This window comes from Caretta caretta, chromosome 7 (assembly GCF_965140235.1).
Source record: "Caretta caretta isolate rCarCar2 chromosome 7, rCarCar1.hap1, whole genome shotgun sequence".
NCBI classification, from domain to species: domain Eukaryota; kingdom Metazoa; phylum Chordata; order Testudines; family Cheloniidae; genus Caretta; species Caretta caretta.
In genome coordinates, this window is record NC_134212.1 from 52,033,751 (window position 1) to 52,047,405 (window position 13,655).

The 13,655-nt window shown below is 43.8% G+C and overlaps 1 protein-coding gene across 5 annotated transcripts in view; it reads left to right on the plus strand.

Moving 5' to 3' along the window:
• The window catches only part of RHOA (ras homolog family member A), a 63,951-nt gene extending 52,597 nt beyond the window's left edge, over positions 1-11,354 (plus strand). For all 5 annotated transcript variants that reach the window (XM_048856840.2, XM_048856839.2, XM_048856843.2 and 2 more), the window contains 2 exons: positions 8,289-8,419; positions 10,076-11,354. In XM_048856840.2, coding sequence (XP_048712797.1) covers positions 8,289-8,419; positions 10,076-10,249 — 305 coding nt within the window. In that variant the 3' untranslated portion in view covers positions 10,250-11,354. The remainder of the gene's footprint in view (positions 1-8,288; positions 8,420-10,075) is intronic.
• Positions 11,355-13,655: the final 2,301 nt, after the last annotated feature.

Consider the following 13,655-nt stretch of genomic DNA (forward strand, 5'->3'; position numbering starts at 1 on the left):
GGGAAGGAGATTCCACCATCTCCCTAGGTAACGCATTCCAGTGTTTCACCACCCTCCTAGTGAAAAAGTTTTTCCTAATATCCAACCTAAATCTCCCCCACTGCAGCTTGAGACCATTACTCCTTGTTCTGTCACCTGCTATCACTGAGAACAGTCTAGAGCCATCCTCTTTGGAACCCCCTTTCAGGTAGTTGAAAGCAGCTATCAAATCCCCCCTCATTCTTCTCTTCTGCAGGCTAAACAATCCCAGTTCCCTCAGCCTCTCTTCATAAGTCATGTGTTCCAGACCCCTAATCATTTTTGTTGCCCTTCACTGGACTCTCTCCAATTTATCCACATCCTTCTTGTAGTGTGGGGCCCAACACTGGACACAGTACTCCAGATGAGGCCTCACCAATGTCGAATAGAGGGGGACGATCACGTCCCTCGATCTGCTGGCTATGCCCCTACTTATACATCCCAAAATGCCATTGGCCTTCTTGGCAATAACGGCACACTGTTGACTCATATCCAACTTCTCGTTCACTGTAACCCCTAGGTCCTTTTCTGCAGAATTGCTGCTGAGCCATTCGGTCCCTAGTCTGTAGCGGTGCATGGGATTCTTCCGTCCTAAGTGCGGGACTCTGCACTTGTCCTTGTTGAACCTCATCAGATTTCTTTTGGCCCAATCCTCCAATTTGTCTAGGTCCCTCTGTATCCTATCCCTACCCTCCAGCGTATCTACCACTCCTCCCAGTTTAGTGTCCTCTGCAAACTTGCTGAGGGTGCAATCCACGCCATCCTCCAGGTCATTTATGAAGATATTGAACAAAACCGACCCCGGGGCACTCCACTTGATACCGGCTGCCAACTAGACATGGAGCCATTGATCACTACCCGTTGAGCCCGACAATCTAGCCAGCTTTCTATCCACCTTATAGTCCATTCATCCAGCCCATACTTCTTTAACTTGCTGGCAAGAATACTGTGGGAGACAGTGTCAAAAGCTTTGCTAAAGTCAAGGAACAACATGTCCACTGCTTTCCCTTCATCCACAGAGCCAGTTATCTCGTCATAGAAGGCAATTAGATTAGTCAGGCTTGACTTGCCCTTGGTGAATCCATGCTGACTGTTCCTGATCACTTCCTCTCCTCTAGGTGCTTCATGGAGGACCTGCTCCATGATTTTTCCAGGGACTAAGGTGAGGCTGACTGGCCTGTAGTTCCCAGGATCCTCCTCCTTCCCTTTTTTAAAGATGGGCACTACATTAGCCTTTTTCCAGTCATCTGGGACCTCCCCTGATCGCCATGAGTTTTCAAAGATAATGGCCAATGGCTCTGTAATCACATCCGCCAACTCCTTTAGCACTCTCGGATGCAACACGTCCGGCCCCATGGACTTGTGCACGTCCAGCTTTTCTGAATAGTCCCGCACCACTTCTTTCTCCACAGAGGGCTGGTTACCTTCTCCCCATGCTGTGCTGCCCAGTGCAGAAGTCTGGGAGCTGACCTTGTTCGTGAAGACAGAGGCAAAAGAAGCATCAAGTACATTAGTTTTTTTCACATCCTCTGTCACTAGGTTGCCTCCCTCAATCAGGGGCTCACGCTTTCCTTGACTTTCTTGTTGCTAACATACCTGAAGAAACCCTTCTTGTTACTCTTAACATCTCTTGCTAGCTGCAACTCCAGGTGTGATTTGGCCTTCCTGATTTCACTCCTGCATCCCCGAGCAATATTTTTATACTCTTCCCTGGTCATTTGTCCAATCTTCCACTTCTTGTAAGCTTCTTTTTTGTATTTAAGAGCAGCAAGGATTTCACTGTTAAGCCAAGATGATTGTCTGCTATATTTACTGTTCTTTCTACACATCGGGATGGTTTGTCCCTGTAACCTCAATAAGGATTCTTTAAACTACAGCCAGCTCTACTGGACTCCTTTCCCCCTCATGTTATTCTCCCAGGGGATCTTGCCCATCAGTTCCCTCAGGGAGTTAAAGTCTGCTTTTCTGAAGTCCAGGGTCTGTATTCTGCTGCTTTCCTTTCTTCCTTGTGTTAAGATCCTGAACTCGACCATTTCATGGTCACTGCCTCCCAGGTTCCCATCCACTTTTGCTTCCCCTGCTAATTCTTCCTGGTTTGTGAGTAGCAGGTCAAGAAGAGCTTGGTTCCTCCAGCACTTGCACCAGGAAATTGTCCCCTACATTTTCCAAAAACTTCCTGGATTGCCTGTGTACCGCTGTGTTGCTCTCCCAGCAGATATCAGGGTGATTGAAGTCTCCCATGAGAACCAGGGCCTGCGATCTAGTAACTTCTGCGAGTTGCCGGAAGAAAGCCTCGTCCACCTCATCTCCCTGGTCTGGTGGTCTATAGTAGACTCCCACCACGACATCACCCTTGTTGCTCACACTTCTAAACTTAATCCAGAGACACTCAGGTTTTTCTGCAGTTTCATACTTGAGCTCTGAGCAGTCATACTGCTCTCTTACATACAGTGCAACTCCCCCACCTTTTCTGCCCTTCCTATCCTTCCTGAACAGCTTATATCCATCCATGACAGTACTCCAGTCATGTGAGTTATCCCACCAAGTCTCTGTTATTCCAATCACATCATAATTCCTTGACTGTGTCAGGACTTCCAGTTCTCCCTACTTGTTTCCCAGGCTTCGTGCATTTGTATATAGGCACTTGAGAGAACCTGCTGATCGCTCCTCTTTCTCAGTATGAGGCAGGAGCCCTCCCCTCTTGCGCTCTCCTGCTCGTGCCTCCTCCCAGTATCCCACTTCCCCACTTACCTCAGGGCTTAGGTCTCCTTCCTCCGGTGAACCTAGTTTAAAGCCCTCCTCAGTAGGTTAGCCAGCCTGCTTGCGAAGATGCTCTTCCCTCTCTTCGTTAGGTGGAGCCCGTCTCTGCCTAGCACTCCTTCTTGGAACACCATCCCATGGTCAAAGAATCCAAAGCCTTCTCTCCAACACCACCTGCGTAGCCATTCGTTGACTTCCACGATTCGACGGTCTCTACCCAGGCCTTTTCCTTCCACGGGGAGGATGGACGAGAACACCATTTGCACCTCAAACTCCTTTATCCTTCTTCCCAGAGCCACGTAGTCCAAGTGATCCGCTCAAGGTCATTCTTGGCAGTATCATTGGTGCTCACGTGAAGAAGCAGGAAGGGTTAGCGATCTGAGGGCTTGATGAGTCTCGGCAGTCTCTCAGTCACATCACGAATCTTAGCTCCTGGCAAGCAGCAGACTTCTCGGTTTTCCCGGTCGGGGCGGCAGATAGATGACTCAGTCCCCCTGAGGAGAGAGTCCCCGACCACCACCACCCGCCTCCTTCTCTTGGGAGCGGTGGTTGTGGAACCCCCAACCTTAGGACAGTGCATCCCATGCCTTCCAATCGACAGAGTCTCCTTCTGCTCCCTTCCCTCAGACATATCATCTGGTCCACTCTCCGCATTAGTACCTGTGGAGAGAACATGAAAACGGTTACTTACTTGTATCTGCCCTGCTGGTACATGGACGTTCCCCTTTTTTCTTCTGGAGGTCACATGATGCCAAATTTCTTCACCATCCTTCTGTCCCCGATGTGCAGCCTGTTCTGAATCTTCAGACCCTTGTGCCCGTAGAAGCCTATCCTGACATCAGTCCAGGAAATCTTCAGTTTCTCTTATGCAACACAGGGTCAATACCTGTTGCTCCAGACCTTGAACCTTCTCTTCCAGTATGGAGACCAGCTTGCACTTTGTACAGACAATGTCGCATCTGTCCTGTGGAAGAAAGACAAACATAGCACATCCAGTGCATGATGGAGTGCTGTCTTCTTCCTGCCCTGGATCCAGGTCAGTGCAACCCCTGTACATCAGCCTGCAAGTGAGTATAGTGCTTTGTCTACTCAGCACCACTTTCACCCAGATCTGCAAAAAAAAAAAAAAAAAAAAGATGTCAGAAGGTACTGGGAAAGCCTATAAGACCAGGAGTTCCAGTTCTCCCACAACGAGCTTGTCTCAAAAAGATCTCAGTCTCGGCAGATTTCACCCATTTCTGAACCCTCAAGTCCTGGGCTGGGTACTGCTGAGGCTTCAGGCTCTTCTAGTACCATTAGTGCTTCCAAGGCCCTGAGTTCATTTGGGAAGCCATGGTTCCAAATGGGCTTTGGAACGTAAACTGACTCCGCTACCATCCATAGCTCTCTTGTGGGCAGCTTTCTCTGCTTCCACCCTGGATTTTTCTGCCTCCATCTCCAAGCACCTTAAGGCCATCTGTCTATCATGCTCTTTTTGTTTCTCTTCAGCTTCGAATCTGGCCAGCTCTAGTTTATTAGCTGCTTCACTGCTGGTCATTTTCCTGCTTTCTTGTGCTTAACTCTAGCTATACCCGAGAGTTAGAGAAAAACAAACAAACAAAGAAACAAACTTGTGAATTTCCCTGCAGGAGGTTAACTACCCTGCCTTTAGGTAGAGAAAACTCCAGCTCAAAAAAGAAAAATTCCTTTGTAAAAAACAAAACAAAACAAAAAACAAAACAAAAAAAAACCGAACACCTCCGTCTCCAGGCAAATAGACAGAAAACCCTCTAGCTGCTCTCAGCTTAAAAAAATAAAGACCTCTTCAGGTCTGTGTTTTTGGTTCAAAATGATCCCACCGCTCTGCCACCATGTCAGGATTCTTTCCCTACTCTGAACTCTAGGGTACAGATGTGGGGACCCGCATGAAAGACCCCCTAAGCTTATTCATACCAGCTTAGGTTAAAAACTTCCCCAAGGTACAAACTTTGCCTTGTCCTTGAACAGTATGCTGCCACCACCAAGTGTCTTAAACAAAGAACAGGGAAAGAGACCACTTGGAGACGTCTTTCCGCAAAATATCCCCCCCAAGCCCTACACCCCCCCTTTCCTGGGTATGATACTAAACTGGGAGGAGTGGTAGATACGCTGGAGGGGAGGGATAGGATACAGAAAGACCTAGACAAATTGGAGGATTGGGCCAAAAGAAATCTGATGAGGTTCAATAAGGATAAGTGCAGGGTCCTGCACTTAGGACGGAAGAACCCAATGCACAGCTACAGACTAGGGACCGAATGGCTAGGCAGCAGTTCTGCGGAAAAGGACCTAGGGGTGACAGTGGACGAGAAGCTGGATATGAGTCAGCAGTGTGCCCTTGTTGCCAAGAAGGCCAATGGCATTTTGGGATGTATAAGTAGGGGCATAGCGAGCAGATCAAGGGACGTGATCATTCCCCTCTATTCGACATTGGTGAGGCCTCATCTGGAGTACTGTGTCCAGTTTTGGGCCCCACACTTCAAGAAGGATGTGGATAAATTGGAGAGAGTCCAGCGAAGGGCAACAAAAATGATTAGGGGACTGGAACACATGAGTTATGAGGAGAGGCTGAGGGAGCTGGGATTGTTTAGCCTGCAGAAGAGAAGAATGAGGGGGGATTTGATAGCTGCTTTCAACTACCTGAAAGGGGGTTCCAAAGAGGATGGCTCTAGACTGTTCTCAATGGTAGCAGATGACAGAACGAGGAGTAATGGTCTCAAGTTGCAGTGGGGGAGGTTTAGATTGGATATTAGGAAAAACTTTTTCACTAAGAGGGTGGTGAAACACTGGAATGCGTTACCTAGGGAGGTGGTAGAATCTCCTTCCTTAGAGGTTTTTAAGGTCAGGCTTGACAAAGCCCTGGCTGGGATGATTTAACTGGGAATTGGTCCTGCTTCGAGCAGGGGGTTGGACTAGATGACCTTCTGGGGTCCCTTCCAACCCAGATATTCTATGATTCTATGGGTAGGCTTGAGAATAATATCCTAACCAATTGGTTACAAAATCATCAAAAACCTAAACCCCTAGATCTTGGAACAATGGAAAAATGAGTCAGGTTCTTAAAAGAAGGATTTTATTGGGAAAAAAAAAAGTAAAAAAAAAAAAGAGAGAGAGGTAAAAATCATCTCTGTAAAATCAGAATGGAAAATACTTTACAGGGTATTCAGAATCAAATCATAGAGTATCCCCCTCTGGGCAAAACCTTAAAGTTACAGAAAACAGGAATAAACCTCCCTCTTAACACAGGGAAAATTCACATAAAACAAAAGATAAACTAATGGGCCTTTCCTGGCTTACCTATACTGGTTGCAATATTGGAGACTTGGATTAGGATGGGTTGGAGAAGATGGATTTCTGTCTGGCCTCTCTCAGTCCGAAGAGAGAACAAACACTTAAAGAGCGCAAACAAAAGCCTTTTCCCCCCCAAGATTTGAAAGTATCTTGTTCCCTTATTGGTCCTTTGGGTCAGGTGCCAGCCAGGTTAGCTGAGCTTCTTAACCCTTTACAGGTAACAGGATGTTGCCTCTGGCCAGGAGGGATTTTATAGCACTGTATACAGAAAGGTGGTTACCCTACCCTACCAACTCAACTTGCCCCAATTCCCCTGACACTATTGCAAGGCGTATTCACGTATGGTAAATGATGTGACTGAACAAGTGATTGCCAAAATCAAGCAAAGTCCCTTTTTGTCATTTAGCTTGACAAAACGATGGATGTGTCTGGTGCTGTTCAGATACTGACACATACAAAATTTGAGAATGATGGAAAAACTCCAAGAGGAATTGCTGTTCTACTAGCCATTACCATAGAATGCTACCGGAGAACAGCTCTTTGCACTTTTGGATGCTTTTGTCTCTGATTCTGGCTTGGAATAACCATGCTGTGTAGGAATTTGCCAGGACGGTGCTTGTGCAGAGACTGGAAATACACGACTCAGGGCTCAGAAGTGGGATGGAGCTGCTGGTGGTGGTGCTGCTGTGTCTGAACAAGCAGCCTTCAGACTAGTAAATGCTGATCTACTTAAAGGGGCAGCATGTGTCTGTCTCACTCTCACACTCTGTCTCTCTCTCACCCACCTCCCAATATGTACTTGTATTATTGTTATTGTTACTTCTTGGTATTTCCTGCAATGCACATATATTCTCTTAAAGTGCTGTTTTTTGACTGGTCTGTGCATTTCATATTTTTTATTTCTCTCTTACACGTAAATGTAATTCTTTTGAGTAGTGAGTTCTAAAAATGCCTAACCTGTCCTGGTTGGAGTAATTATCCCTATGGTAACTTTTTTAAAAATATATATTATAGTTAGGTTTTTAGTTTCTACTGGTTGCGCACATCTGCATATTACCTCAATATTGGTGCACAAAGCAAAATTCATTCTGCACATGGATGGAAAAAATTAGAGGGAACATTTGAGGCACTCCCTTCTGTCTGTGGAGCTGCCCATTAGTTGCACTGAGCTAAAACAGCAAGCTTGATGGGACAGTCTTGAAAGATACTACTTTCATCTGTCTGTCTCATTGAATATACCAGGTTTGTGTAGGGTAAGAGCTTTGCTCCTAACACTGTAGCCTGCTATTTGGCCTTTCTGTGTGCCAGGGGTTTTCCCCCAAATGCCTGGCTGTTAAGCTATGTTTGAGTTTTGTTGAGGTGGATGTGATGCCATCTCTACTTCCCGTGCTCTAATGCACAGGTTTCCTAGCCTTCACTCACGGTGCAGTTGAACAAGTTTATGAAAGGATTGCTCTACCTGCTATTGGGGTTGCTTATGGGGAATAGCATTTCCTTGATAGTTGTGGCAAAGGAGACTAAATTCTCCTTGAGCATGTATGGGTTGTGCTCTGGAGACCATGGTGGGACAGGTTTGTTTGAGCTACACTTGAGGTTTGGTGTAGGAATTTCCTCTGCTGTGGTGTTGAAGTCTTCTTCTCTCAAAGCTTCTCTCAAAGTCAACAATTCAAACATTTGTCAGACCATTCCCTCTGGATGGCTGCACACAGCAATCATGAAATATCTGTTTCATTTGGACCGTCTCAACGCTGAGACAGACAGATCACCAGTCTTACCTTCATGTGCACCAAAAGTCTAAAACTTGTGGGTAGGTTTGGTCTCAGAGAGATGATTATTTAAGACCTGTGGACATGCAGAGTATAGATCCTGACTTTCTGGATATGAATGGGGCTTGGAGAAATGGACATGCTAGTGACCAGAAAGATGGAAATCAGAGACAATTTCAAACAGGAATTTGGGAAGATCACAGACAGGCCCTGGCTTCAGAATGTTTGTGTATTTGGTGGTAGTTGCAACAGGAGGGAGGAAATGTGATGTTTAGTGGTTTATATCTCACCAGAAGCTGAATGAAATGTCATAGGATAAAGTAGCATAGTTCCAGTCAGAAAGCAGAGATCTTAAAAAGAAAACCACCCCAAACACTTTTCTTTAGCCTTGTATGTGGATTACGAGACGCTTCTGCTTTTTTCTCCCCCTCCCTCCAGAAAACATCCCAGAGAAGTGGACCCCAGAGGTGAAACATTTCTGCCCCAATGTGCCTATCATACTGGTAGGAAACAAGAAGGACTTAAGAAATGATGAGCACACACGACGGGAGCTGGCCAAAATGAAGCAGGCAAGTTTCTTTCTGCCCTTCTTACAATAAAACATGACAGTTTTTTTGTAATATGGCTAACGAACACATTAACTCAGTGTCTGCACTGATTGGCAGCTTTCCCTGGACACCATCCCCACAGCACCACATTCTGGAACAAAGCTACTTGTCTCTTCATCCTTCTCTAGTGTAGTTTGGCTCCACTAGGTAGAGGAAGAAGTGTTAGATTCCTTTATCGCATTCCGTCTCCTCCACCCCTCTTCTCTGTGCTCCTGTTTTCTTGCTAAGCTGATCTAGAGCCGGTCACCCTGGGTGTGTTTTGACTCAGCCCTGCAATGAAGTATCAGGAACAAGGTGATGATCTGTGGGAAATAGCTAAGTGGAGCTTGTATTGAAATTGGAAAATGTTCAGAGCAATATAGATCTTGGAGAACGGGCTGGAAATGACAGTTATTCAGGACAAAAAATTGAAAGCCTCTTTTAGATGAAAAATAAACACAATATCTGTTACTTAAGTGTTATGGTTGCATAGTTTAAATCAGAACTAAGTTGTTAAATACAGACGTTGAAGGGCCAAACAATGCTCAGTTGCAGTTGGATATTTTCTTTAGTAGCCTCTTATGAAGGATTTTGTCAGAGGCACCAAATAATGCTTTCCTAACCTTGGGGCTTCCCAGCAGAAAAGGTCACTCTCAAAGAAATGAAGAATTTCTCTCTCATCAGTTAGACTATTGGTAGATGAAGGCCCCAAATTGGAGGAGTAGTTCTAGAAGAGTTGGGAGGTCAGTGATAAGGCAAAATCAACACACCAAGCACATGCGCAACAAAATAGATGCTTAGATTACCATGTAAGATACCATTTATCCAGTACTCAGAGTACACTCTCCCACAAAGAAACCATTGCACTGGACATGGTTTTAAATATTAACAACTCAAACAGCCTTGCTTTGGTTTGTTCATGAGTAAAGACAAAATGTGGTTCATTTTGAAACAATCCCCAACAGTAGCATACCAGGTCTAGTAAAAGTAGTCATCCTTCAGCATGAGAATACCCTGCCCAAATAGGCAAACTTGACTGTCCTGGCATAATGTTTCTTTTAAACAAAAAGTGACAAGGCAATTTTTGTAGCTGTTAATAATGCTGTGGGGGTTGGTACTGCTATGGTAATGACTTGTAAAATTGCTTTTACTTCCCAAGTATCATTGTCACTGGTTCCATGACTTTTAAATTGCCAATGGCAACAGTTTGTTTGGCAACATATATTCTTCTGAAGCGTTTGCAACACAAATATTGAAGCTTTTATACTATGGCATGAGAATTGGACGCTGAATAAGTGGACTATAAATAATTGACACTGACCCAAACTGGGCTATCATTTTCATTGTCCAAAACGTAAATAAATGAAGTGATGAGGTAAATGAGATTTTAAAAATTCTTCAGTAATGTGAGGTGTTGATATGTTACAACCTGTGGGAAGGAAAATTTTTTTTTTAACATTATTCTTAATTAAACTGGGTTTTAATCCAGAAAATAAGCTAGCATTTTAGATTCGAGATGGGATCTAAACAGAGTATGTATTTTGCACTTCTGGCAAACCTGGAAGGTGATGAAAGGAATGATCTATTCAGGTACATTGTTGGACCCTATTAATTTGCTTTTACTATTGTATTGCACAGGAGCCGGTCAAACCTGAAGAAGGCAGAGACATGGCAAACCGCATTGGTGCATTCGGGTACATGGAGTGCTCTGCAAAGACCAAAGACGGCGTGAGGGAGGTTTTTGAAATGGCCACTAGAGCTGCTTTGCAAGCCCGGCGTGGCAAGAAAAAATCTGGCTGCCTTCTCTTGTAAAGCATGGCCAAGGGAAGACGGCTCAGACAGCACCCTGCACTTGATTAATTTTGAAGTGCTGTTTATTAATCTTAGTGTATGATTACTGGCCTTTTTCATTTATCTATAATAATTTACTTAAGAGATTTAAAAATCAAATCATCTTGCTACCAATATTTAGAAGCCAACTATGATTTTTATAACAGTCTGCATCAAATTCATCTGTGCACACAAGTAACATCAGCATTCCTTTAATAAATGTCTGCACATGCAGTATGTGCCAGGCGCTAATTGAAGACAATTCTCCAACTTGCTTCTTTCTAGAAAGAGGGAAAAGCTGGTAACACTGAGAATTGGGCTGTAACTACTTTATAACTAGTGTCCCATTCAAATGGGGTACAAGAGCTACATGGCTGTATGTGGAGTCCAGAATAACGCCAGTGCTTTCACATTTTAGGGAGATTTCATTTTTCATGGCTGCGTAGGGTGTAAAACCATAGTTTGAAACTGTGACCACCCTGAAATAAGAGTCCCATCAAAAAAGTGACAGTCCTGTAGTTTCATGTTGGTTACCTTTTAGTTACCATGTAATTAGTGCCACTTAAATGTATGGTACCAAAAATAAATCTATATGCCCCAGCCGCAATGTAGTATTTTTTGTATAATTGGATTTCCTAATACTCTTAAACTTGTAATCCCTGCATAAGGTGTTCTGGGTTTGTTTGTTTTTAAGAAAGTTTATTTGAAAATAAAGTCCCGTTGAAAGCAGCTGATTCATCTCCCACCTCCCTGTTTGTTTGTAAGTGTCTGACCCATTTGTATGGTATAATTTCTAATATCTGCACCCAGGAAGAGGATTTTTTCTGTGATCTTCCGGCACCTGCCTTAGGAGCCAGGGAAAGGCAGCCTGTTCACACTCAAGGCAACTGAACATTTCAGAAGCTTTAAGTTAACCTGCTGGACTCAGCTCAAGGCTATAAAAATGCCAGTTCTCTATGTATTGCTTGGTTACCACCTGGTGGCCAAACTCCCATCTGTGAACTTCTTGCTGATCTGCAGCCAGCTAAACTCTTCTGTATTATTTCCTTTTTCCAACTACTAATAGAATAAAGGCAGTTTTCTAAGCTCCCGGTATCCTGGTATTTGTGTTCCTCTTTGCACAGTATTTGTTATGCAGGTGCCCTGAGGCCCTGCATTTTACAGGCTCAGACAAAAATCTCATTTTGATAGAACTATGTTAGAAATTCACCCGGCACGTCCAGGCACTTGAATACCTTTAGCAGCAATGGATTCCATGCTGGTGCCTGCAGCAAATTCGGAGAGTGGCAGAACCCAGCCATTGAATTCCAGCATCTTTTCCCTGCTCTCCAGTGCCCAAAAATGAACTCTTTCCCCTTGAGGAATCTCTTGTGAAAGACCCTTCAAACTAGACCATCAGCTCCCAGACACTTGGCTGCTGCAACAGTTGAAGTTGACTTGCTGAGCCATGTTTCCCTGGTTGGTAATGGTATGTGTGAGCTGTGTGCCCTGTGCCACAAAGGAGAGTGGATACAGAACTTGTGCCATGCTCTTTGTATTCCTATATGGACATGAATCATAGAATCATAGAATATAAGGGTTGGAAGGGACCCCAGAAGGTCATCTAGTCCAACCCCCTGCTCAAAGCAGGACCAATTCCAATGAGAGAGGTGGTATGTTAAAACTGAACTCTAACCCAGTGTTAACAGGCGTTTTAAACCTTTAAAGTGTAAAAATCTCATTGAAAGAGCAAAACCCAAAGCAGAATGCAAACTTTAAGCAATGCTAACAGCACTCGTGGTGGTTTTATGAAAAATATATTGATAATGAGAATCAAAAATAACCAATTTTTTGTGTGGATTGTCTCATTTTTTCATTGTACCCCTCTTGCAACAAACCTAAAACACGTCTGGGCCTGGCCTTTGGCCATATTGCTGCTCCTCATGTGAGGATGCCTAGATATCAGTTATACTGTGAGAGTATTTGTTGATGGAGCATTGTATAACTTTTCTCTGATGGAAAACAGGCACCAAGTTAAACCTGCCGAACTCTAATTTGAGACAGACCGACTCTAACTCCTTCACCATCCATCCCTGTAGCCTAAGGAAAAGTTTCCTAAGCCAGGAAAGAGGAGAGCAGGAGTTCAAATCTAATCTTTTAGTGCTGTTTAAATTCCCATACAATTTAGTAAAGCAATAACCCCCCATGTAGAAGACAGGGAAGACAGCCTGACAGCAATCCTGGGTAAAATAATGGAAGAATTAATTTGTCTTTATTTTTAACCTCTAATTCTTTGTTGATAATGCCGGTCAGCTTGGTTTCATGGAAGATAAGGCTTGTCAAAGAAATCTTTTGTTCTTTTTGATAGAATTACAGATCTGATTGATAAAGGCAACTGCGATGATACAAAAAGAAAAGGAGTACTTGTGGCACCTTAGAGACTAACCAATTTATTTGAGCATGAGCTTTCGTGAGCTACAGCTCACTTCATCGGATGCGATGATACAATATACTTGGGTTTCTCCAAGGCATTTGACTTGGTACCACATAACACTTTGATTTAAAAAACTTGTATTTTTGGAATTAACAAGGCATTAAAAACTGGCTCTCAGCTCTCAAAATGACAGGTTTCAGCTCTCAAAATGTAGTTAGTAATGGGGGGTATCAATAAGTGGAGCTTTTTCTAGCAGAATTCTGTAGGGATTAGTTCAATACTATTTAATTTTTATTAAAGATCTAGATGCTGATTGTGACTGAATGCACCCATGTATTCACACCCTACAGACCACTTTGTACAAAATGCTCTTTGTACAAAATATGCCTTGTGAGGTATCATTTGAAAACTAATAACTCGCTGATCAATAATGTGGTGAAATGTGTATAACAACATAAAGCTATGAACATATGCTGAAATTATGACTGAAATGTGTTTACGAGACAAGTCTGGGAAGGAGGTAAACCTGTTCCTCAAGGACTAGCTGTTGCCTCAAGCCAGGTGTCATCAAAGTTGATTGGTAATCACTAGTCAAGTGGCTGTTCTTCATCAATGGCAGGAGTAGGAACAGCTCAATCTGCATTTTAGCAAACACCAACAGGGAATCTCCTTCATCATGAGGCTCCACATCTCTGCCATCACAGTGAAAAGGAACTTAACTAGGGTGACCCTCAGGAAAATGCATTTCAAAGCGTGGCTGGACTATAAAAGTGAGGAGCAAAAATGCCCTAGGTATTTTCTTTCTCTCCTTATTGCTCTCCCCTTCTCTCTCTTTCATCTAAGAAAACACAGGAACCAGCCTTTGGATTTTGGAAGGGGTTTTGATGTGAGAATTTTGTCTGCCCTGTTGCTGGGAATATGTGGTGAGGATTTTAACCTTGAACCAAGTCTAGATACATTTTAGCTGCTAGAATG